The sequence below is a fragment of the Xiphophorus maculatus genome, chromosome 20, assembly GCF_002775205.1.
Source record: "Xiphophorus maculatus strain JP 163 A chromosome 20, X_maculatus-5.0-male, whole genome shotgun sequence".
Taxonomy (NCBI): domain Eukaryota; kingdom Metazoa; phylum Chordata; class Actinopteri; order Cyprinodontiformes; family Poeciliidae; genus Xiphophorus; species Xiphophorus maculatus.
The window spans coordinates 12,375,000-12,402,871 of record NC_036462.1 but is presented as its reverse complement, the minus strand read 5'-3'; the positions used below and the strand labels follow the sequence as shown (position 1 = coordinate 12,402,871).

General features: G+C 37.1%; 1 protein-coding gene across 3 annotated transcripts in view; it reads right to left on the bottom strand.

The window, feature by feature from the left end:
- The window catches only part of ppp1r16b (protein phosphatase 1 regulatory subunit 16B), an 88,374-nt gene that overhangs the window by 24,928 nt on the left and 35,574 nt on the right, over nucleotides 1-27,872 (bottom strand). For all 3 annotated transcript variants that reach the window (XM_023353384.1, XM_005805264.2, XM_023353386.1), the window contains exon 3: nucleotides 3,113-3,183. In XM_023353384.1, coding sequence (XP_023209152.1) covers nucleotides 3,113-3,183 — 71 coding nt within the window. The remainder of the gene's footprint in view (nucleotides 1-3,112; nucleotides 3,184-27,872) is intronic.

Genomic DNA, 27,872 nt, shown 5'->3' with positions numbered 1-27,872 from the left:
CATGCAATAATTTGCTCTACCGTTGTATATGAAAGGGGTCGTAAGTCAAGACTTAAGCACATGATGCTGCAAAGCTTATGGTTGCTCAAACATTGAAGTAATGCAGAGCAGAATTACTGATGAAAAGACCAAAACCACACAGGAACGCAGAGGGAAAACTTCATGATTAAACTCTGCGGATGATCCGTTAGAGCCTGTGGAGTCTGTCATGTCCGCATAAGTATTTCAGCACTAAAATTGCAGAAATGAATGCTTTCAAACATGGCTCCAACAGTGATGTTCTGGGTCACCGTGCACACACAGCCACACCGGGGTCACACACACACACACGCAACAAAATACAAGAGATTACAGCCGCATAACAGCCGGGTCGCTAAAATATAGGACACCATGAGGCAGGTGAATTTAGGAGCAGTAACTGACAAAAGAAAACTGCTACTGGATTAAATTTCCATGTTTACTCAGATTTTCCTTTTGATTTAAAAAGTGGAAAATTTTTTAAATGTTCCACTTTTTTAAATGTTCCATAGTGCTGAGTTCAGTGCTGAATCCAGCACTGAACGGAACTGCATTAAACTCAACTTATTTGGACAGTTTTCTTATCTGTTTAGAATAACCAAACTGTTTCACTTGTTCATTAAATGAACTTGTTCCATATCTTTGTCATAAGCCCACAGACAGTTATATTTTGAAAGACAAAAGCAAATCAGCAATTTATTCAAGTCTGGACATGAGAAGCTTTGGCATGACCCTAAACAGAGAGTTCATGCACAAAACACTCCAGCAAGGATGAAACCTGTAATTAGTTAAAATAATTCTGCAAAGACCATGTGGGCCAAAACATAAAAACGTAGAACAAATATCTTTGGCCTATTAAGTTTAATGGTCTATTACTCTTTCACAAAGAGCCAGGTTGATTTGAATTCTTTTCTTCTGTTATAAATTAAATCAACATTTGAAAACTGCATTTTGTTATTTCTCATGGTAATTTTGTGCAGCACTGAAATGTCAAACCGTTTTTGCCTTTTTAAACTCAAATCACACAATAAACCCTTTTTAAAAATGGAGTTGTGGGAAAAAAGGAACAATAAACCAGGACATGAATACTAATTGTGGGGCTTAGTCTTGAATGTGCGTCGTGGATGATTTCCAGCAGCATTAATCCTGCTTTGCTGGTGGCCTTTAAAATAGCCATGACACAAATAATCCATCACATTATTTTGACTAGAGAGGCATTCATGTGGCTTTGGTCACAGCGGAAAAAATGCTGAGGAGTTTTTATTTCTGATTGCTTGTATTGCACATTGTTTGTGTGTTGTGGTACATGCTGTGACCCTGGAAGCCATTTTTTTTTATTAATGCCTCATATCAAAGAGGTGAGAGCAGGCCTGGATAGATATGACAAACCATCTAAAGAAACAGATCCTGCACCTTTCTTCATTTATGTTACCTTTTGTGATCACATTATTCCTCATGTTCTGGGGACCCAAAACTGTTTAGACTAGCAGATTGTGAAATGTTTTCTTTATGGATATGTACTGAAACTTTAGGAAATGAATCCAAGTGTCCTTTGCATTTGGTGCTCTCTGGACAATATATGTGTGGCAGTTACTGTGAAATTTACGCTCTAAAAGGGTCAAATCTTGAACCCAGCGTGGAGTCAAGCCCATCCAAACAGCGTATAATCAGGAACATTGGAAGCTGAAAGGTCATTCCGATCTCTTGGCCGTGTTTAAAACAGCAGCCTCACCAGTGGTGACTGATGGACTTCAATTTTCTCTTCCGCTGTTCATTTCACTGCCTCCCGGCTGGAGTGTGAATATTAGGCTTTGCACAGCCAGAGGGGAAAAGAGATATGACTGCGCTAGCTCAGGCAGAGAGAAAAGGATGGAACCAAATGAGAAGAGAGGGATGGAGAAGGGATAGAAAGCAATCAACATTTCTCCTTCAGAGATCTTTAAGATAAAGAACCATTCCTGTGAAAGTCAGATACTCTATTAAAAATAAAGCTAAATCCATCTAGCATTTAGATCTATGCTTCAAGCCTCGCCGGTATTTGACATTTTAGCCTAAGTGGAACAAACAGAACGGTTCCCCCTATAATAGAAGCATCTTCATGCACATCCAGCAGCTTCACAGGAAATAAAGTGTTTTTTCCAGCTGCTGCATTTTGAGGAATCGACTCGGGTGCTGGGTAATAGCTTTTCCCAGACAGGTGCCATTTTTCAGTTTTCAGATGGAAACATAAATGTTTGTTTCCTAACTGAAGCATTAATTCGTAAGCTTTGATTGTAAAACCAGTAATGATTTTAATTAGTCTAAAGAATAGGCCTGATGTCCTTGATTAGTTTCCTACATTGAAATGAACTAATTTTCCCAATAATGAACTAATTTCCTCAGAATTAAAAATGACTTTTCAGGAACAGAAACTCTGAACACTTCTTTCTACATGAAACCATCCATTTTACTTGAATGGCAATGCCTTAAAAATTGTTGCGCCGAAAACTTGTGTTGCATTTATATGTTCAAAGCAACAAAACGTCTTGAGACGACAAGTAAGGTGGTAATGTGGTTTGTTCCTACACAGAGTTTAAAATATGCATCTTTATATCTTTTCACTGTGGCAAAAAATGATTTAATAAAAGTTCATACTTGACCTTAACATGAACAATTCAAGGTTCTTTTACTACTGAGATACAAAAAGGAAAAACATCACAAGGTTCAGGTTTATAGAAATTTTCTAAACTTCACTAAATTTGTTTTCCATTAGAACCGCAATTTCAGTGTTTTTTGTTACTATTTTATGATATAATAATAATTTACAGAATTAATTATAGAATACTTCAATCTCGGTCAGTTTTCAGATAGATTTAGATTGTACCAACATATGACTGGATACTTTAATCTTAACCATTCCACTGTAGTTTAAACACTGTGAATTTAGGGCTCTTTTGGGCTAAAGAGGAGCACCCCAAAGCATTTTAAGTAACTACAAATATAGATCTGTGCCTATGCTTTGTTTTATTGTGGTTTCTTCATACTCATCGAGACTCCAAAATCAGTTTCAAAAGAGAAAAAAAATGGTGGAACAAATGGACACAGCTGATCTTACCTGATGCAGAGCAGTGAGACCGTCTTCGTTACAGAGATCTGGACTCACATTGTTCCTCAGTAGGTAGCGAACTGATGGAAAAAAAGAGACAAGGAAACAGAAATAAATACTCAAAGCTTCTGACAGGCCTCCACTTAACCTATTATTACCTGTAGCATCATCAATAAATCTGTATAATCTATTATTCATAGCGCAGCAACGTGATTTCTCTGCATCGCCTAAATTATGCCCCCTGTCAAGATGTTTCCAATCTAAGCTCAGAAGTATAAATGAAAGGGTGAGGTAAAGGGGAGGACTGCTGAGGTAGTGCAATGATGCAAAGGATCAGAGTGCCTGTCTGACTCCCAATCCAACAGATAAAATCGTCAAACTGGATCCTAATTCAAAAAAATACGCAGCGTGTCAATCTGCACACATGACAGATAAAGAGTCTCATCTGTTTCCATTTCACACACACTCAAATAAAAACACAACTAAAAACAGTTTGAACCAAGTCATATAAAAAGATACGAGCAAAGTAACACAGGAAACAACAAAAACAATAAACTCAAGATGGTGTTATTTTTAGTCACCATAAGCACATTATCGTTTTGCTTGCCTTTTGAGTTGAACTGAATATATTTTCAAGTCAGATTAACATATGAAGACAGGACTGATTTGTGTTTCCTGCAGAAAACCACTGATTCAATCTGAAATGACTTACAGAGGAGAAACCCTGGGTAGAGAAAACAGTACTGATTGTTTAAAGTTTATAGTTGCTGGAGGAAGGTTAATCAGTGAAACCAACAGATGACAGTAAAATTTCCAACTTCCTTCTCTGTATTTATGTAGAACACTTTTTGCAGAGATTAAAGGAGCAAAAGGCACAGAAACCAACAGCAAATGAAGTTGAGCTCTGACATTTGCTCTGGCAAAAATCCCCACAATAATAGCAAATTAAGGTCTTAGTAAAATAATCATAATATAAATATACATTTTTTGACCCCTAATGAAGGAACCAAGACCTACTTTTAAGTATTTGTCGTTTAACTCCGAAACAAGCGGATCGAAGGACTTTCCTGGTGTGCATATCCCCCAAGGATAGCATTAATTTAAAATTTTACTTGGCTTTCTAGCTGATAACCAGTGCAGAAACCCTGATTAACAAGATCATGTTGGTAAAAAATTCTGTGCAATAAACCAGCTTCCTTAAAAACCAACGCTGCATACAGGTGTTTATTTTTGCTAATGCCTAATTTATTATTACAAGAATAAAATCAATAGGTCTTTATTTTCGCAATACGAGTAATATTTCTTACTTGTATGTTTTAACTTAGATATTTTCTCCTTTTCTTGTTTTTGTAAATTAAACAAAACCATTGTATTGGCGACCTGTCCTCTTGCTCGTTGTCTGCTGGCGACAGGCATCAGCGTGTTGGAAATGGATGACTAGATGAAAATTAAACACCCTGATGAGACCAGATGATTTATACAGAAAAACTAGAACTCACTTTTCCTTCTTGTTATTGTAAATGTAACAAATTCACTGGGTTCTTTCCACTTGAAAAATTCTCACAGGGAGCCTTTTTCATACCGTCAATACACAGTACTCCATAAAATTAGTTGAAGTTTATTTTATAACACTTTCATAGATTCCCTGATTTTTAATGAGTCTTTGGTTCCTCTTCTCTTCAATATTCGGCTGCAAGAGAGCTCAGCTCTTTCATTACACTTGTCGTTTCAGAAATTCTTTCAGAATACAGACAATAACCCAGGAACACTGCACATGCTTTAAGCCACTTACGGTTAATACATTGCTATATTGACTGCGAAATTTGGCTTTTGTGTTTTATGGTGTAAAATTGTTTTCCTTGTATATCATTGCTCTTTTGTGCTATGATACGGTATGAAATGCATGTAGTCTTTTGGCAGATTTCAATTGATTTTCAAAGAGACAAATAAAGGGGAAATAAAAAAAACATGAATTAGGCTTTCTATTATCAGTAACAATGAAAAAAAAAGTTCCATAAGTTTGAAAATGTGTTATTTAAGCTCACAATAGAAACAATCTTCCCTTTCCTCTCTTTCATCTCCTCTCCAAGGACCTTTCATTAAGAATAACTTTGAAAGAGCCCATTTTAAGTCTCCTTAATAGGTTTAAATAAATAACAGTATGGACAAAAACTATGCACTGTTAAATATGACTGAGGACTTGATTCTTATGCAGTAAAGCTGAAGGATAAAATGAGCAGCTATTATCAACTAGAGGCTTTCAGAGGACTGGTTGAATATTGTGTCTGCTAGACCTTGATTAGGCTTTTTTCACACTTTACTGTCAAAGCTCTCTCACTGCGATTTTTTTTTTTCATTTCGTAGCATATTTTTGCTATGAACCAAACAAAATGAGCTGCTGCAGCGGCTATTGGTGGCTACATGCACTCTCTTGATTGTCAAGGAGTAGACAGCGAAATATTACAGAAATGGGCTCAAGGTTCTGGAGTGAGCGATCAGTCTGGCAGCATCGGGTAAGTGTCACACATCATCTCTGCAGTGTTGTTTTTATAAGTGTACAAATCTCAGGGGAGCTGCCAACATTGCCTCTGCAGCTGACATCGCCACATCCCCAGAGATCTATTGCCATCAAGTTTGTTTTCCTTAAAGGCCCTGATTACCTCCCCTCAGAGAGAATAAGACTACATATACATTTATATTAGGCTAGCCTAACATGCATGTGAAGTCTCTTCAACATACATGACAAAATGGGTGACATGAATGTGAGGTTATCTTGGTTGTTGAAATTACTTATTTTGAGTGTGTGCATGTATGGTTATTAAATATTTGCACTTGTGTTGAATGGGAGACTGATCAAACATCTACCCATGCTCTCACCTACTGACCGCTGCTAATGAGAGACTAGATGAGAGTTAATTTGTTAATGCTTGTATAAAACGTTGTGTAGATAACATCACATGTTGCCACGCAAAGAAATGAACATTGGCCACACGTAGTTTTATTTATGAAAATACTGACTTGTGAACGCAACAAGATAAAAAGTTGAGATGAAACACAAAGACAGCTGTTAGATGCTGAAAAAACCCTGAGGCAAAAATGCAAAAGAAACATACTGTTAGAAATATATTAATGATTCTTATTTACCAGCACAGCTGGAAAAACCATAATAAATAATAAACTTTCTCTTTTTCTACATTGTTAACAAGCTGATCACACATTTACTTTAGCATAAACCCTTGTTACTTTTTTATTGGCAAATATCATGGATTAGCAGTTCAATGCATTCTCCTGCTATCCACATATTGACATGCCCTTGAGCAAAATCCTTAACTTCTGATGGATGCTGAGCTCTCTGCGAGGTAGCATCTCCCATTAAAAGTTGTTTGTTTTGGCAATTTACTGAGGCAAAAGGAAACTGTGTCTATACGAATGTATTATTTACTGCGTTCATGAGTTACAGTCTGTGTATGGAGTCCAAAACTGTCACTTAAGGATTTAAGGAGCACATCAAAAGTTTCTTTGTTCCTCTCTTAAAGCATTTCCTGTTCATACACTGTTTAGCTGATCAGAGACTGGATTAAGGCGGAGACTTGCAAAGAAGTAAATCTTCCAGTTTAACATTACCAGTACACAAATTAATCCAGAGCCAACTTTCTGACTAATACCAGATACTTCATTGCTTAATGTTTTGAACATTGAGAGGCCAATGTTGCAAGAAGAAGAAGGCTTAAATCTCAGCTGGTGTGGAATTTGCAAGTTTTCCCTTCTGCATGCTGCAGACCTGTTTTCTCCCACACTGCAGTGACATGTATGTTACAAAAGTATTTACAGAACTTCAGATTTTTTCCATGTTTTGTTATGTAACAACCTTATTCCCCACAGCAGAGTGTATTTTTCCCACAATTCTGCAAACAATACCCTGTAATGACAGATTGAAAAAAAAATGTTGTAAGAAACTTCTGTGATATTACAAATAACAAAAAGAGAACAAAAGTTTGATGGAAAAAAAAAAACTGGGCAAAAACTTCAATGATTTTTTAAAATTTTAATTCAGCTGTAAAGTCACACTTTTTGTGGATATAAACACTTACTTAGATGAAAGTTATCACAAATTGCACAGAAATGGAAATGTATGTTTATGTGCAGATTTGTCACAGCATGACCACCCTTGTGATTATCACAGTGGTCTACTGTATAAGCACTTTTGTTTCTTCTCATTTTGAATAAGTTGGTGTTTTAAAATGTCAGTATTCGGTATTTTATGTCTATGCCTTCAGCATGTACATTTTACAACATATTATTAGTAAATGTTTTTGCTTGTATGCCTTCACTCATAGGAATTTCTCATTTTCTTCATAGGGTTAGCTTCTGGTCTACTAAGTATTGGGAGTGTGTTTATGACCATTTTTGACCGTCTTATCTAAAGATCATTTGTGAGGTCAGACACTGATGTTGGAAGAGATGGCCCATGTCATACATACATTGGTATGCGGAAACAGTAAGTGTTTCTTTCACTTAAGCTGGAGTGAAACCTGACTGTTGATGTGATCTGCTCTGCACTGAACTTTTCACTTTACAAAATGTACCCAGACAGCTGCAAAACCCAGACTCCTCCACTGGGTCACCAGACAGAGAATATGTCCTCATCGTCCGTAAGTCTAGTGGCAGAATGCTTTACACGACTGCACGTGATTATTTGCATTGTACTTGGTAAAGTAGGCATTTTCCTGAGCTAATCTGAAGGCAACACTAGATTTGGACACCTGTAGCTATGGAAAGTTGCAATTACTTAGATGAAATGTACTGTTCTACACACTTTGAACAGGCCTCACTTATTTTACCTGTTATTTTACGTTGTTGTTCAGTTGCTGTCTTTCCAACATGCTTCCACTTTGTTATAATCTCACCAACACTTTACTATGGATTGTTTAATTGCATTTTCTAACTGGACCTTTTCAAAAATGGAGTCCTATTACAGTACTATGCTGAGATTCACTGAGCTCCTGAGAGTGACGCTTTCACAAATGTTAGCAGAAGAAGTCTAAAATTCCTAGGGCCTGGATTTTATATACCTATGGCCAGAGAAGTGAGTGGTATACTTCAACCCAGTGATTTAGACTGGCGGGGGAATATTTTTTCTGCAATAGGAAAGAACAGTGTCTTTGCAGTGAACATGATTGGTTTCTTGGTGCCAACACTAAAATAAATGGAATGCTGCTGAATTGCATTGTCAGGGAAAGTATGACCATTGATACAGCAGCTAAAATGAAATGTGCCCGAGTTGTGATAAGCATCTTTTGGTGCTGGTGGTGAGGGGAGAGCCGGGTAGCAGAGGGGAGACGATGTGAGGAGGAGACCACCGCAGTGATGAGCATAAACAGCCTCAGGATACTGGGTTTTACAAATATGCTTTCTTATTGTTCTCTTAATATTCATGACTATTCTTGGTTGTTGGGCCTCTTTTCTTTAGCAGTGAGGCAAACATATGATTACATTTATTTTTAACTTGTCTGCCAATGCATCCTTTTACCCTCCTGACAAACAAAAATCATTTCTGTAAAAACCCTTCTAATGAGCTTATTAAACAAAGGAGCAATATATAATCCACTTTAAGAGATGTGCTATATTACTGAAGATGTTTTTAGCTCTAACTTGGTTTATTAAGATGATGTCAAACATTTGGTATTTTACTGAAATGAGGATGAGCAATTATTGTATTATTTATTGGTATTTAAGAAAAAATATAATAATGAGAAGTGGATGTTTAGTCTACAGCAATGTTTAGCTGAAAACAACATCAAAATTGCAATCATAAAACCCAGAATTCAAGGTTACACAGCAGAACATTGAATTACAACACGTTGATCAATGTTTTCCTTCACCTATAATCAGATTAGATGCGACAGAGATGACTGAACTTCACAATGACATTAAAATTTGTTGATGATATCTAGACAGATGACCTCTAAGAGGTGGATGTTATACACATGCATAAAACTCCTCCAACACGATCCCTAACTGATCGGCCACTGAAACATCGACATGTAAACAACAACAAACAAAATTTTTAATTAGTTTCTGCACCAGTTTGGCTGCACAAACCAAATCTCTACAATTACAATTAGAAGTTTTACTGAACTGCAAGCAGAACAGCAACACAAAGTAACTAACCCCGTCCATAGGGAAAACTCTGTGCAGCGCCTTCATCGGTGTCCTATAAATGTGTGAATGGAAACAGTTTACAGTAGCAGAACCACACAGCTGAAGTCAAATACAGTTGGCTAATATTGTCCTTTTTTGTGTGGAGACCTACAAAAAAGGAAAGAAATAAAGACACAAGGTAAGAGAGGTGGAAGGAAGAGGAGTGGAAGGACGCAAACAAGGAAATCAAGGTAGGACTGCAGAATATGAGGACAAAAAAGGAGGAAAAGACACAAAGATGAATAAAAGTAAAGGGATAAAGAAGAGTGAGACATGAACAAGTGAAGAAGAGAGGAAGGGCATGGAAATCAGGAGGGAAGAAAGGACAAAACGAAGGAAAAAATAAGGAAGGACAGGAAGGGCACAAATGAAGAAACTATGAAGGAGGGAATGGCAAAAAAACAAAATGATACAACAAAGGAAGAATGAAAGGAAGGGCACAATACTTAGACAATAAAACAGGGAATAAACTCTGAAAATAGAACATGCTTTCCATGCTCTTATTTTCAGTTCTCTTTATATTCCAGACGTGGAACATGATGGAATTAAATTCCAGACTTTATACAAGTTCTGTAGCATGAATGCAAAAAGCTAAACTTTCCATATAACTTTGTTGCATTGATAGATTCTGACGTACTAAAAGATAAAAACAGAGTTTGCAGCAGGCAGCAGGAATGTGATTCCTATCTGATCCAACATGAAGAGGGATGAAACAACTTCACCAACAAACAAACAAGAATAAATAAAAAAGAAATCATCAAAATGCAATCAACCACAGTTCACCATGGCGACTATCTTCCACCCTACAATCCAGAAGCACAACACTGCAGAAATGTTGTGAACGCCTCCCTGGGCAGGTCCTGTATCCTCTTATCAGGGGAGGAGATGGATCTGGATGAGATGCTTCCCAAAAGATAAAAGATACATCAACAAATAATGACGCAGGAAAAGAAGCCCTCCCTTTCCTTCCTGTTATCTTACTGCGTTTCTACAGCGACATCTGTTTGTGCGTTCAGCTGTGTGCGGGAGATGGACCCTCGCATTAATCAGGTCATAACTTCTCAGAGTGCTGATTACTGATAAGAGGTTATTAACAAACTGTCCTGTGGGCTCTGAGATCAAACAACAGTCATGATAACTTGCAAGTAATACATTTATAATGTCTTCTTTTTTAATCAGTAAATGTATAAAATTCAATTAAGTATGAATGCCAAGAGAAAACAGGATTAAAAAAAGGAACATTTTTGAATTGATTCTGAGCAGCAGAGGAAGACAGAAGATATTGTGAAGAAAACCAAAAAGAAATGAAACACCCTTCAATAAATGGATGTTCACCAGTCAATCACATCTGTAAATGTAAGGTTTGGCAGATAACTGGAGAGTGGTCTCAAACTTTCAATGCTTGAAAGATTTTTTTTTTTCTAGATTAACTGAAGCTGAATCTCTTTTCTACACTACAGTAAAAGATTTGAGTGTTCAGTGAAGATAATAGCAGGGATCTTATCTTTTGTATTTGGCTAAGAACCCTGGCTGAAATGGATTCTTTTGAAAGCTTACACTCACTGATCCCTGATAACAGAGTATTAAAGATACAAATTCTGAAACAAGAGAGGATTGAGAGTCTTTAGGAACAGTGTATCCCAAAAGAAGACCTTATCTTCTACTTTGGATTTCCTAATGAAATAACTTTATTTCACTTTTGTTATAATAGGTGGAATAGTCTATTTTTCCTGTGCTATGCTCTATAAATTAAGTACATAATATCATAATAACAGCCTATTATTTCTAAGTCTTCACATGGTTTTCCTGTGAAATTAATTCCACTAATTCATCTCGGCCATCCTGTTTTTGAGCTGCCTGTAATGCATCGCCAGCAACCACAATGGGAGGCAGTAAATGCATTAACGCTGCATTCAATTTGGAAGTTGATATATGAATTGCTAATTGTACTGGTGGCTAGTTGCTATCAGCAATAAAAACAAATATACTGTACCGTATTTCTCCTCACATTCTAAGTTATAACACAAAAATACTGTTGATTGGTAATATCTTAGGAAACAATCAGCACCACTGGGCATAAGAGTTGTAGAAGTGCTAATAAATGGATTATTTTGGCCACCTTCAATAACTCTTACTGTGTTTTACAATTTTAGATGCTAAACTGCGATAACTTTGGCTTTCCCAGTGAAAATATTGATTTCTCCAAGACTTGAAATATGTAGCTGTTACCGCAAGGAGATGGTAATGGACCAAATAATTTAGGAGGAAGGCCACCAGACATTGTGCGCACATGTTGCTAAGAGACTGTGTTGTTCAAAAGGTGGCAGAATTTTAGCTATTTTACATCCTTCCACTTTTAGCTATCGTTTAATTAATTTAATTCTAAATTCCTAACTCTATGTGCTTAAGTTTGTTTTCAATTTATCTGAATATTTGTGTTAAAAAAAAAGCAAGCAATTTTGAAAAAATTTTGGTTTGGAGAGCTTTTTTTCTTTCTATCTGAAAACTGCTCTTTCAATTTACTAAGGTTATCTGTTTCTGAAATTTGACATTTGTTTGATTATCTGAAACATTTAAGTGCCAACTATCTTGGCACTGGAAAAAAGCGAAACGAAAAGAAATATGTAAAAAGTGTATCCTTCCCTGCAGCCATTTCCTGACTTATGAATGGCATGTTCACGCCAGAGTGGTTGAAAATAAACTAATAATAATAATGATGATGATGAAAACTTTTAGAATAATCCTGCTTTTTTAATCATCCATCTTACGGTGTTGGTAAATCTGAGATTTTTAATTTATTTCTTAAAAGTTTTAAAATTTCCTCCAGTATTCAACCCTGGGGCAGTGATAATTAATCATCAAAAACATGTTTTCCTTCTTGATGATACATACATTGCAGCAATTTATCTAATATAATATATAAAAATATAAAAATAAGAAGAAGAATTTTTCTCCCACTGTGACCATGAACTGATGTGGAGCTGATGTCCTTCAGGGTTATTTTACTCTTTCTCTCTCTTTGGTTCTAACCAGGTGGTTAAAAATTGTGCTTTTGCTGCTTCAGCTTCAGAGTCCAACATTTTGTTCTCGAGGGTCAGAGCCTTCCACCTGCATGAAAGGAGCTGCAGCAGCTCTTCATCTTCAGCAGGAATCTGATGTCTGGGTTTATTTACTTTAAGAAGCGAAACTCTGAAGCTGGAGCTTCCACAGTTTGAAACCTTTTCCCATTGTATCTTTCAGTATATTAAAAAGTTGCCATTTTCAGCTGGATGCTTTCAAGTTAAAATAGCATTTTTAAGATATCTTGGTGTTCCTTTTGCTTATTTTCAGACTCATTTACATTTTAAAAAGACATCAAAGAAAAAAAATTGGCCCAATTATGGCCCTTCACATTTCAAATGTTTTGTTTTTTTTATTCCTGGCAGTTTTTGTAGTCAAGAAGCTCGCCTAATGTGCTTTTGGCAACATAATAAACCGGTTCAAACAATTTTACTGCAATTTACTGCAAACAGGAAAAGACTGATCCACTGCACACAATGATCAGTTCCCACAAAAGAGACATGTTATTCTTGGAACAAACAAATAGCCCTAAACAATGTCCGTGTAGCGTAGCTTCTCTTCAGGCAAGGTGGCCTTCTCTGCATTCCTATCAGCTGTGCAGAAACTAGGCCGCGCTGCACGTACATGCACTGAGTTAGAGCTAAATGACATTGGTTTTAGTAGGACGAAAGCAGAGGAAGATAGTTGGTATAATTAGCAGGTATTATAATTATCACCCACATGATAAGCCATCAGGAGGCTTTAATTGTAGTCCTAACATATGTAGTTGGATGGATGCATGGGAAAGAGAAACTAAATAATTTAAGAAGTAGCAATGCAATACAGCAGGATTTTATTAGGTCACTGTGTGCAAAAAATAATAATAGTTTGTGGCTCCAATAACACTGTACATCCACAGATAAACCTAAATTACTACATCCATCCATCCATCCATTTTCTGAAAACTCTTGTCCCTTAAAGGGTTCAGGAGGGGTGCTGGTGCATATCTCCAGCTAACTTTCCGGGCGAGAGGCAGGGTACACCCTGGACAGGTCGCCAAAATTACAAAATTACTACAATTTCAGTTTAATTATTTGTACTAACAATTATATTTGTTTGTAATATTTTTGTTTCCACTTAATCTGTGCACTTTATTTTTTTATCAGTGGACAAACTCTGCATCTGGGAGATAATAATCAGAAAGCAGTGCTTTGGATGGGTCGAATTAATGTATTAGAGAACTTTAAACTTAACAACTGTGTCTTTTACATGAACTGGAACTGATCACAGCTTTCCCTGGCATCATTAAATGGAGAACTACTAAGGAGGGCATGAGAGATGCAAACTGATAAACTTTCAGCGAATTTTAGTTTCTTAATGCAGAAAAAAGAATTATGACATTTACCCTTAAAGGTAAGAGTGTATTGTTTCTTACAGCTTAAGGTATTAGGCTGGCGTATATGATTGAAAGCCAATATTTGCATACACTTTATAAAATGACACATTACCTTTATTTTGTCATTAAACCAGTTTAAATGTTTCCTGCTTAGGTCAGTGAGGATTCCCAAAATTTGTATTGTCTATATGTGAGAAAGTATTACGAGAAAAAGCATGTTACATATGAGCAGGAGTTTGTAATTGTGCCACGAGTTTGCTTTATTAAGTAATTTCATTTTGCAGGGTTGTTTTATTGTATGCTATTTTTTATAAAGGCAACTATTGGGATGGTCTAGCTGGATTTGTGATGCTCACTTTAAAATATTAATTTTGTGTCCTTAAACAAGAAATATTTACTTTTTGCTCATGTATTTTCACATGCTGAGGGCTCTGTACACCAGTGTTAGATAATCCTGAAATCACCTTGTTTAACCTGAGTGAAGAGGTAACATCTGTGGTTATCATATCACAACATGCAGTGCCAACAACCATGACTGGTTTGTGGTAACGTCTCGTTTAGTTTGCTATAAAAGGAGGAGGTACAAGATCTTAATTTTTGATGCCTTCTTAATCAAGAATTATATTTCAGGCAGCGTTTGGCTACTTGAAGAGATTAGCCACTTTTGAAATAACAAATGCACTTAAACACTTGTAGTGGCAAACGTGCCACTGAAGGTTTACCGGCTTTTGGAAGGCCGTTTATTTTTGGGGATTGTTGTTTGCATTGATTGACGGCTCCTTAGGGTGTAACCAGCTGTTCATCGCAGCTTAACCACTGTTGTCTTTGCACTGCTTAGATTTGTGGGTTTGAATTACCAAGTAAAGGTGGCAGGAAGTGTGTGTGTGTGTTTCAGCATCTGAGTTTCTTATCTAATATACTCTCTTACTCTGTGGTTCATAGTTTTACATTTTGTTTCAGTGCCTTAGTGAATAACATCCTTGCCAAGGTTTTAATACTAAAAAAAAAAAAAAAGCTCACACTTTTTATAGTTATATCAATTTGAAATTTGCAGCAACCCCTTTCTAGTCTGTCACAGTCTAATCCTTATTGGATAATCCTGAATGGTTCGGTGGGATTTATAGTTGAGGGCTGTTCAATCACTAAGAGCAGGTGGACAGACTTTGGAAGATGTTACGGGGCGCTTTAAAAACGGGGGGAGAGCAGCAGGGTGCTGAACAAGCATTTGGGAGATTGGCAGCAGGGGATCAACCCACGACGCACGCTGACATGCCTTCGGCAGGCCAACACCAGGCAGGAGGACTTCAATCACAGTCGCTGATAAGATGGAGCCCTGCTGATAGATTTATTCACTACTTGCTTAAAGTGGCCCCATTTCAACTATGTTTTCCTCTTCTAATGTTTCTTCTTGCTCATTATCAATAAATCAGGATTATTTGGAAGTTGAGTGTTATTAAAACAAGAATCTCTTTATCTTCTGTTACATTAAATCTGTTAAAACTGACCTAACCTCAGTCAAAATGTGACAAGGTAGTAAGATGTGTTTATTTGGCTTTTTTTCGCACACTGTAAAATGACTCATAGCAGCCATGAAGTTTAGGTTTATATAAAGCTTTAAAGTTGATGGAGAGTTTCTCAGGCGTTTCTGATTGTAATTTAGGAAACTGGGATTTTTCAGGAAAAAAATAATCGTGGTTCTGTCTGACCTTTTACTGAACTAAATAAGAAGTCATGTTGCACAGTTTGTGACAGCTGAGTTGCCCGGAGCCACGGCTGCACAGACCTCTCCGTGTCTGCCTCAGTTACCATGGAAATAGGAGTTAACTAAAGAGTCAGGGTTTTCCCAGGAGAGATAACCGATGTGAAAGAGACAAGGTGATGGAGAACTCAGACAGGCCCTGTGCAAGGCACCACTTGTGAGAAAATGGTTCACTGAAGTAGCAAGTAAGTAAGTAATTATTGATAATAATTACTTATTAATTACTTAATTATTAGTAATAATTAGTAAGTAAGTAATAATTATGGTAACGATAAAAAAGACGCTGAAGTGAGCAGATTGAAAAGAAGGACTGGATGAAAATAAGACATGCAAATTAAATTGTAGTGAAGGCAAAGGCCCAGTGGAGGAGCGACTGTCAGTGGCATGCTCAAGCTAAACAAATAACCCTTTGTTGCTTTGATATAATGAGAACACGTGTTCAGATATGAAACTAAATAAGCCAACATTCTGATAATTCTTCGCTCTAGTGCATCCGGTTCTGCTAATTGACTCAACCAGCCACTGATGCCATTTCCCAAACATCTAATCTCCTAACAGCACTGGACATACTACCCAGCAATCAATCATGATGCTTTCACTGTTAGGTTTTTACTTTTTCACAGGTCTGTTGAATCCAAATTACAACTATAATGAGTCATTTCTCTAAAGAATACGCAACGGCTGGGAGGAGACAGCAGTGCCAGGCTGTGCCGGGTGAAGCGATTAACCCTGGAGGAACTGGGTCTCATGAGAGTGAACAGAAATCTCTGAGGCTGAGGGGCAAAGGAGAACAGCAAAACGAGAAAAAGTTGAGTTCTGTTGAGCCAAAGGCTGAGAAGAAAACTCCCTTAATCACACAGGATTCGGAGGAAGGAAAGGACAGGTTGAAAAAGGAGGAAAGGATGCAGTGAGAACCAGCAGCTTTATAACACATATAACTCATGACAGGAGGGAACGATCAAACACCCTAATCAAGGGAGCCTTTGACAACCCACACAAGGTTATCTGTCATTGTTGCAGCCCTACTTGAGGGTATGAAATGCAAAATCCCACTTAAGTAATCAAGCTCCAGGAATGTAACATCAAATCAATAGTGATGATAGGGATGATGATAAAGAGGGAAGAAAGGGTGTAAAAGCATCGGTGAAGGAGTCTTGATTTGTCTTTATGTGAATAATTCTGTGTGAAAAAAACAACAACAAAAAAAAAAACACAAGAGCCAAATTAAATCATTTGTGAGTTAAACAGACATTGGTTTGGTCAGTGTGTTCACGAGCACCAAGAGGTACAGCTCAACCTGCAACCATCTTACAACTTATAGTGCCAGGAATAAATGAAGACTCTTTACAGGTTTCAATAAAAAATACTTTGACTAATCAAAATACATTTTTATATCAAACAATAATAACCCAAGTAAACATAAAGAGCAGTTTTAAAATTATTTAAAAACAGAAAAAAAGCTAGTGTATAGCTTTATTACATCATGACTTAATGGTGATTAACCAATTATTTTATACCAATTTCACAAGACACAACCATGACCGATTCCACAGAATAGAAATCACTTAAACAGAAACAGTCTGACAACATGAAGTTGGCTAAAAGATCTCAAAACGCAACACATCATTGCCAAACACAAAGAAAATCAAGTACCAACAAGAAAAAAGCAATTTACACCAATCAATCTTAAAAGGGCTACAACGCCATCTCTAAGATGGCTGCCATTATTTGTGGATAATGGAAGTCATTATACACAAATTGAGAAAACATGGAACAGTAGAGAACCTTCTCATGAGTGCCTGGCCACAAAAAAAAAAATACTCCAACAATTCAACAATTCATCCGAACAACTCAGAACAACGTAAAAAGCACACCAGCATGTCTACCTCTGACTGGCCCAAAACAAACTTGAAATGAATGTTTTGGAGTGGTCTAGTAAGATCCGAAATAATTAAGTTTAAGGGGTAAGCTACTGTTCACACTGTGCTAAGTTAATAAAGCTACTTTTAGTTTAAATTCAGATTATGTTTGATAAATTTATTTGATCATCTGAAACTTTGAAGTCTGACAAGAAACAAAGGCAAGTCTATACCAGGGCAAAGAACATTTTATTATACTTTCCTCAAACTAATCAATAGCAATTATCAGGTAACAGAAAAGCTAATTGGCTGGAGATCAGAATCAGTGAATTTCCTCTTAATCTGAACTATCCTAATTTATTTTTCCTTCTTCATAAAAGGCTTAAACCACTAAGAAAAGTGAGAATTATGCCTTTAAATCCATCAGCCAACAGCAATCACTCTGATATTTGATTCTGAAGTTTAATAAGTACCAAAATAAGGATTATGACTTGTACATTCATGCAAAAACCTGTAGCACTTTTGTTTTCACATTCATATGCTGTATTGCTTTAAAAAAATGCAATTGGTCAAATCAGCAGCCCAGAACCCCAAAGAAACCTGGAAATCAGTATTGGCAGGAAAGAGCCTGATCAGTGCATTTCTAACAAAGCTAAGGAGCATTTGCAGCTCAGATCTCCACAGATCACTGCTCAGCCTTGTTGTCATTTGTCTTACAACACATGACCCAGCTTACACAGCGGCTGCAAGGGGTCACGCCAGCTTAGTTAGACATGTGAGCAAACAACCTCATGCTGTGGATCAGCAGTTAATTCATATTAAAGGAAAATCTCACTTTACAGGCTTTAGAAAGTCGCTGCTATCCAAGATGGGTCAAATAAAGTCTAACGTGTTTATACTTCAACAAACAAGTCAGATGGAAGTTTACTGATGATGATCTAGGTAAGTTAAAGTACATTGAAAAAACTCAAATTCATAATGAAATTCTTCTTCCATGGAGGCTGATTGAGATGATTCTTTTCAGCTATCTGTTCAAAGCTAGTTGCATCATGTTTTATGTCGAGGCTTGCTCCTTTTTCACTGCTTTTCAGTTCAGTCCTTGCACCTGAGCATGGTTTAGAGGAAAAAGGCTTTTAGATTGTTAACTGACTTATCTTTGACCTATGAATTACTCAAGAATAGAACAAAAATAAACCCTCAAGGATTAACAAGTGTGGCCTGAACCAACAGCAAACTCTACAAGTAAAAACGTTTAAATTAAAATTCAAGGCAAGCTTTGATTTGCAAAGCATAAATAAATGTTTAGCTGAAAGGTTACGACAGATGTCTGCAAACCTCAACATACTATAGAAGCAATGTTGTAAAGGAGAGGAAGTCAAAACTGCTTCACAACAGCAAGAAAGACTGTTAGTCATTCAGTAAATGATTATATTAGTCAATTATCTAACTTATGTTAAGCAAAGAGTGTAGAATACATCTGATTTAAATAATTTTGTAATTTGAAAAGACCAACATTATGTATTTTACCATCCTTTCCAATTCCTGTTCATCCTAGGAAGACAATAAAAAGAATGTAAGTGAGGAGTATCTCCAGTCTTCTAGACAATGCTGTAGATTTATAGATGTGTAAAATGAGCCTGTGTATTACCAACCGGATCAGAGGGCTTTACATCAGATCCAGAGTGTACAGGGTTTAAAAACATTAAAAAGGAGGGGATAGATGACACGATCTGAGCATCTTTATAGGCTGATAAATGTGGTTCAAAAGTTTATCCTTTTACATCCATGAATGACGTATCTGAACTTACCTTCTTCTTTTTGGACTAACTCCATCATTATCACTATAATCAAACAGAACAGACACATTGATGTTGCAACAGAGCGACCTACATCATCATGGCACAGACCTGTTTATCTTTCAATGCCAGACCTGTGAGCAGTTCTGTTTCATGTTTTGAGCTCATTTCTCTTTCATCATGACATGATAAGGACATCGTTTCAGCAACACACTAAGAGACTTTATTACAGGTAGACAACACCTTTTGGGCTACTTCTCTGTGATTAGTCTCATTACTTTTACAGTTAATAGTTAATAAATCCACTAACAAAAATAGAAGAATAGAAGAGAAGTCTGAAACTACCTTTGAAATGAGAACTGGAAGTGACAGGAAGCTGCAAATACAACGATCTGGCAACAGAAATAAAAAATGTATCTTTGCTATTTGGTGTTGAGTAGTCTTTGTTGCATTTTAAAATCAATATATGCAACAAGTCTAAGCCAAAATAAGTCCTTTAGAAACAGAACAGTGTCAGTGAGGCATATAATCCATTTTCATCAGGGTGTAATGAACTCTATTATAATGTATGGGATGTTTCTGCACAAGCTAAAGCCAAACTGATGCAAATGAAGTTCTCCTTTCAGGATATTTCTGAGCAAGGTGTTCTTAAAAAGGAACAAAAGCTTCTATTTGTGTGTCCTTCATCAGTCTGAAGAGTAGCAGCAGAGCAAATCGTAAAAAAAGGCATTTCAAAAAGGATGAACAGTTTTCTGTAAAAGCTCTAGCAATCATTTAAAATAGGAGTTGTGAAGTTTATCTAACTGGTGAGATATGCTTCATTTTTTAAAAAAGACTTCTGCAACTTTTTTTATTTTTTTTTTTAAGTCAACTACTAGGATGGTCTAAAACAATTTTTTCCCAAAGTGACAACTAGCATTTCACATCACAGTGCTTCATATAAAGCAAACAATGGATAGAAAGAAGAGATATACAGCATACATTAATAAAAGATAAAACTAGATATGTGATTTACAGCATAAAAAGATACATCACCTCATTGCCACCACCTGGTATTAAATCAGTTATTAAATCAGAGTTAATGTTGTGTTATATCTTTAAATATGATTCCCAAACATTATATAAAGACGATGAGACCAACTTTAAAACCATGGATACAGAAATAGGGTACGAATCAGAAAAGAAGGGTAATATTTATGAGGATTTCAATGGGATTGCAAAGAATAAGGGAGTTTTCACCTGAGCAGTATAAACAGGAGTTTTTAAACCAGACTTCTCTCACACACAGAAAAGGTCACAAACTATGCAGAGTTTATGAAAAAGAGCCAATTAAATTTCTCAGATTTTCATTCTGTTTTGTTACTGCCTCGGTGAAGGATGTTTGTGACATTTTTCCACTGGTATTTGAAATGAGAAGTGAAGACAAACCACTGTGCGGCATGTTTAACCATGAATCTGAAAGCTGACATTAAAATCAGCAGAAGAGTATAAACATTAGACGAGATAGTTCGTGTTTTGGTGATGAATTGCCCTCCTGCTCTTTGCACTCCTTCTCGTCTTTCACTTTTACGAGACTTTTTGATGCCATTCTGCTGCTGCCATATGCCTGGGAGCAGCTAAGCCTATTTTAGGCCTCTGAGGAGAAGCACTTACCACTCTAATAAGACTGAAGAAGAAGACAAAAGCTCATCTGAGACCTAATTTGCACACAAATAAGAAAAAAATTGTTGAGTGAACCACATGAGTACTTTCCCTCCAGGAGATGATACACACTTGTGGAGTATTTCTTTTATTTTTTTTTTATATCTCTGGTTGTATTTTTATGGTGATGATATGGCAGGAAAAAAATATAGAGAAAAACCAAAAGTAAAAGCCACATGTCTAAAACTGGAATGTGGATTTTAAGGGAGGCTTCTCAGGCTGCAAAGTTAGAAGTTATGAAGTTTCAGTGGGGGGCATAAGTGGTAATTAGAGTGCAGGGTGTTGTCCTTGTGAGTGGGTGGTTAAGTGGAGAGCAGGGTGGGAAGAGGACAGAGCTGCAAAACAAAGACAGGGTTCAACGAGAGGCAAGTCTGGAAGATGTGTGGAGTCACATAACAATGAGGATACTTCAAATGTAAAAACAGTCACTGCTTCAGAGGTTAAAAAAGGTTCTTCACTGGTCTACTAATTTTGCTTGTCTTGTTTATTCATAGCGTTTTGTCACATTGCAGCTACAAACATTGCAGATAAACTTGGCAAATGTCTTATGCTTAGCTGCAAGTGTCGTGCTTTCACAGTTTTGGACATCAAAACTGTCTTATAATATTCTTCACAGAATATTATTCTTTCTGAGAATCTTTGTGAGACTGAATGGAAAGCATGAACATAATTTTTAAAATATTTTCAATGATTCTAAATGGGACATTGATCTGCACTTTGACTAGGCCATTCTTACACACGAATTAAGCTTTGATTTAAACCATCCATCTGGAGCTCTGCCTTCTTGTTTACTGTTATACTGTCTTCCCTGCATCATGATACGACCACCACCATGTTTCACAGTTGGAACGGTGAGTTCAAAGGTCAGCTTTGCATTTACGTTGAAACATTCAACTTTCACCTAATATAATCTATTTCAACATCTCTGCAGATTTCTGCAATGCTTGTTGGAAATTTTAAACAAGACTTTCTTCGGCTTTCTTTCAACAGTCATCTTCTAGTTCTCCCGTTAAGCACAGATTTGTGGAAAGAATGACTAATAATCGATGTGACAACACATTCTCCCTCCAGAGCTGTAGTTCTCCTGAGCTCCTCCAGAGTTACAATGTGTCTTTGTGTCAATTCATCAATTAAAACTCTACTTTCCTGGTCTGCTAGTTTAGATGGATGTCAATGTCTGGGTAAGAATGCAGCTGTGCCATCTATCTTCAGATGGGAAGATGGGACTCTGAGATGTTCAACATCTGGGTTATTGTTTTCTAACCTCATCCTGCTTCAGTCTTCTCCACAACTTTATCCCTGACAAACCTGCTTTGTTCATTAATCTTCATGATTCTGTTTGTTTTCTAACGTTCTGCAACAAAGCTCTGAGGCCTTCAGAGAAAAGATTTATTTATACTGACATTGAAACACATAAAGATGGACTCTGTTGCATGAAATCAGAAAAACAATACATTAAAGTTTGTGGTTGTCATGTGACAAAATGTGAAAAAGTTAAAATTATTATTTTTTAGACAGATATATTTTATCTGGAATTTTTCTTTTCTGTTATGTCATTTAAGAATTTAACCACCTAAGGCACTCGTTTAGTCTTCAGTTTTTATCTCAGGGATTAAACCACAATAGAAGGACTAAATTAAAGCTTTGTTGTCCTCATTACATTAGGAGAAGGTGTGTCCAAGAGTTCTTTGCAGCTTTACAGTAACAGCATTAATGCTCACTTAAAGCTGTCACAAACAAAGGATTATGAAGATTAGAAATGTTTCTTCTGAGGACACATTATCTCTATCTTTTTCATGCCTCACACAAATGTTTGTAGACTGCTTTTGATGGTTGGTCTACAGGAGAACAAGTCATAAATGTTTAGTTCTCCGCAATAATCAGCGATGAAGATTCACAGAAATTACAGAAGCATTTTAAGACCCTGCTCTGCTAATGGACACTTTGGGAAGCAGGAAGTGAAAGTGCTGTTTACCATCTCTTCTTTCACCACCCACTAAACCTCTGCTAATCACCACAAAGAGTTAGCTGCATCCAAACCTGATGATGATGAACAGCAGCTGAATAAAGGTTTGTTTTCTACTTGAAGGCATATTGACCATATGGACTTTAACACACAAGCTGCTGAAATAACACCCTGCTTTGAAAGCGAAAGCATTAGTTCAGTCGATACTCCGTCTTTGTTGCTGACTGTCCACCCTGACCCCGCTGCTCTTCAGTGGGACGGCGGAGAAATCCCATCAGACTCAATGGCCTGACAGCCACACAGAGAGGGGCCGGGGTGATTCACAGTAATTTCACAGCCATCAGCCCTCGACGCTGTGAGGGGGCGCAGGGTTGAGGAGGCCTGGGGACAGAGAAATGGTCTCTGACATCCCTGCTGCACCTCCATCAAGCTATTTCCTTCCTCTTCTCTGCTGTGTTACTCTAACTAGCAACAACAGACCAAAAATATTTACATCCATGAGGAATATATGTCTATATTCCTCTTTTAATTTCACCAACCTTTGTATCCTGACTGCAAATAATATTAACATGTTGGGATAAGGGTGATGGCAAGGAGGCTTTCTCCCTCAACTTGGAGTTAATCACCAAAAATAAATCATCAAATTACCTGTAGATAGAAAAACTGGCCATAAATAGGAATAGATAGCTCCAGTGCTAATCAGGGTTGTTGTAAAGTTTGTAAACTCTTTTTACACTCTACTGAGAGATATCTGTTTAATCTTCCATCAGAAACAAAATTCTGGGTCAAATGAAATTCATTTAAATTTACATTTACCATGAATAATTGTGGTTTGACATTCCCTGGGGAAAATATGGAACTACTTATCAGTAGTCGCTTATTTTACTTTGTAGCAAAATGTCTTGTAGCACAGATAATACACTAACTTATTACATCTAACAACTGAAAGATTTATCTTTAGTAAAAGATAAATAACGTAGTTAACATAGCTCAGAGCAAATTAAGGGGAAAATGTGATATCGCCCTTTAATTTGCATTTCTAAAACAAATATCAGCATAGGTCTATATTTGCACATTTCTACAGTGTCTGTTTATTTGGGGCAGCATGTCTGGTGAAGAGGCAGGGAAGACAGTGACCAAAACCTTACAGGAAATCTAGGGGATAATGACGTTTTGTTGTCATGCCATCAACTTGAGACAGGTTTGTTGATGAATTTGTTTCTCAGGATGTCATCACATTATGTGTGTGCAGTAATAAACGCATGAAGAACTCTTTAGAGTGCAATAATTGTTGGCTAATATATTCCAAGCATTGCAACCTTGCGTTTCTCACAGGAGAAGATTCTCACACTGGACACAAATGGCATTGGCCAAAATACAAAAAGGTCACAGAGTTTAGGAAGGACAGATACCATCAACCAATTTTCTGATATAGTGCAGTCCCACCAATAAATATGAATGCTACTTCATAGTGTGAGGCAAGTCTAAAAATGTCTGTAAGTTTTGCCATTAAATAAAGAAAAAGATCTGACACCTACTCCTCAGAAAGTCGTCTATATTTTGCCTGAGCTGGAGACACAATCTAAAAAAATGAACTGACTCAGAAGAACATATGAACCCCTCGGAGTATTTTCTGATGGAAGCCTGAGTAGTTTGGACAACGTGCAGCTCTTTCAACAAGGACTCAGTCTAAACTAACACTGCACACTGCAGAGCAGCAGTAGCCAAATGTGTCTTTTCATCAGCTACTTAATGAAATCTGTGAGATTGGGTTATTAAATTTATAAATAGCAGCATCGTATAAGCAACATAAAGCTCACAGTCACAGAATTTGCCTGACCACTTTAAAACTACGTATCCACAAATATGGTTTTTTTTGTTGTTGTTGTTTTCTTTTTTTGGACAGAGCATACTGTAACATGCTTTTAATGTAATTTAGAAAGAATATGTTCGGGAGAACTTAATAACACACTTTTTCTGAGGTCAAAGCAACTCAGTTGACTGTCATTTTATATTAGGCCTGATCAGGTACAATTTCAGTAAAATAAATTCGAAAACCTTCTATTCAATAGGATTAAACATGTTGAGAAAGATTACTTTGAGCTCCCTCCACCCTCTGCTGACCTAATCTTACAGAATCTCAGTGTGCTTGTCGTGGTAATATCAATTCATAAGACCTAAGAAAACACGGACAGCAGTGGCATGTGGTATCTCACCTGATTTACTCTCCAATCTCACAAATGGAAAAAAATCACACAGATATTATGGTTCTTCTCCTAACTCATCCAAATGTCTGGGAAAAGACGGATAAAAATGTTGCCGAAAACAAGAATTTGAAGAATAACACAAACACCTGGTAATGGTACTTTGAGCCTGAAATAAGTAATTTGTACGATGTAGTTTTTGTTTTGTTTTATGGTCCAGTTGCAAACAAACACATGAACTTGAGTTTGTGTATGCATTGTTTGAAATGTACGTCTCCTCTCTGGCTGGAGAGTTTACTCCCAGAGCTCCCAGAGCGGAAGTACTAATGACAGGAAAACAAACACACTCACAGAGACACACACATCCATTAAATATGGACCATCGCATCTACACAGATACAGTTTTTAACACTTTTAGCTGTTTTAATGCTGTGCAGCTCTAAAGTTCACAACAAACAGCAAGTGATTCAATTATAAAGAATGCATACCAAAAACAAGCATTATGTCAACACTGAGAGCAAAGGCAGGAAGTGGAGAATTACAGGAAGCAACCCGTCTACTCCTCCAAATCACAGATTAAATGTGAGTCTCCTTCTGCGTCTCATCTCATTATAGCCTCAGTACAGTCAGCCCCAGGTCGGTGTCTCAACCTCTCTGTTTTGTTTACATTTGACTAAACACCCTGAAGATGCCATCTGCTGCAGCACGTGGGCTTTTAAAACTTTTTATTGGAGACGTGATGTGCTTTAATGACATTTTAACCATACAGAAATTCATGTTTAAATATTTATTAGCTTCTTTCTGACTTGTTTTTTTCTTTTTCTTTTACTTCTTGATCTGATCTCTTTACAAAAACTGGAATTGTGTCTTTTTGATTTCCATCCTTTATAAGTATCTTTTCTCTGCTTTTAAGTCACTCTGTGAACACAAACTTTGCAAGAAGTTTGATTTTCTTTTAAATGGGTGAGTGTTATATAATTTCCAGACACACAATGACACAGCACAATCAAGTTACCTTCAGTTATAAAAATGCTGTTTATATCAAGCATAGCCTTAAAGAAATCTGACTTTGCAATTTAAGGCCTTGAAATTGGGCTTCTGTCTCTTTAAGAAGCTCCGACTCTTTCTGACACTCCACCTTCAGCAAGTCATCACAACAGTGCTTCTCCATTATGCTGTTAACAACCATTCTTAGGAACGCTGAACTGAGAGGAAGTTTGTATGCTAAATTCAATAGAACCGCAGTTCAACAAGGTGTTTGTTAATTGCTGCTGCCGCTAGTCTGGAGGAGCTGAGAGCAGAGGGCAAAGGAGAAGGATGATCTGTGAGGCAGAAGCTCGGCTTGGAAACTGCAGCTCTGAGGAGAAACTTTGGATAAGCACCTCTGAATGGTTGCCATGGAGATTCAAGGATTTCGCAAACATGCATGAAAGAATCAAAGCAACACTCCAGGTATGAAGGAATAACATTATAACACGAAGTAAAGCTCAGAATAGTTCCCCGCACTTTAAAGATGTTTTTTGGCACTAGTGGCCTTTTGGAGCTATTGTCATTTTAAAGAGAGAGAGGAACATAGGGCAGCTGAGTCAAGGACTGTAGCACCTATATATGGGGCACATGCTCTACCTTCCACGACAACCACCAACACACAATGACTTCTTTTATTTTAAGAGAAATGTTTGAACACATTCCCACAGTAATTCCTTTAACTACTATTTTTTCCTTTCTTTACATAACCCTAACTGAAATTATGAACAAATGAAATGTCGTCTCTGTTGTGAAGCATTTCTGTAAAACAGGTCGGCCTGCCATGCACAGTCTGCTGGAGCAGCACAGCGTGTGGAGACACGACGCCTGATCGAGCGTTTGGGGACCAGAGAGAATGAGAGGGAAGATTATCAGGCTCCCGAACCAGCCAGCTGCCACTGGAGCTGTGTGGGCAACACTACATCCTGCCTGTCTTCCTTCTGCTTTTTATCTCCATGCCTCATTCATGGTCACCCTCATTAAACAGAAGCGGTAGCAGACGTTTTTGTGCCCAGGCACTGCCAGCAGGAAAGAGAACTGACAAAAGCTTCTGTGTGTCAAACATGCAAAAACCGAGCCAAGAAATCTACTCTCAATGTGTGTCAAGTGTGAAAATGAAAAGTCACATGCATAAACAAAAGTAACTTTGTTTAAATATACAGGATATACTGCATATGCAACATCCACTTCCAGTTTAAGGTTTCATGAGAAGTTTGAAACCACTAATAAAGAGATTAACTCAAAGTTGTTTGAGGCAGATGAAACTGCAGTTCATGAAAAATGGCAACAGAGCTTAGAAGTAAGAATTAAGAGAATAGTGAGCTAAGCTTTAAGACTGAGAAAAATATTACACAAAGTGAAAAATAATAAGATCTCTGTACAGTATTTGGATTGATGCCCTGCCCAAATTCACATGAAAACCCTTAAAAGCTATTATGAAACCATACTACAGTGCTAAAAAGAAAATCCACCCAAGGGCTGTTTTGCACAGCTCTCTTAAGGTTCCTAGCACAGCATTTCAACAGGTTATAGTCTGGACTTTGACTAGGCCATTGCAACACTTTGATTCATTTAGTTTTTTGACATTTGATTGTAGATTTACTGCTGAGTGTGATCATTGTTCTATTTCATGAGCACCTTTCATTCCCTCCCCCCTGTGCTCGACAGAATGAGGTGTTTGGTTTTTATCTTAACATCTGTTCAGGCTCGACTTCGCAAAACCTAAATTATGCTTCTCTCTAAATTATTTTTAGAGAGAAGTTTTCTCCGAGCAACATTTTCACTTCCATAGTTATAAGTCTGCAACAGATTTTCTCAGTAA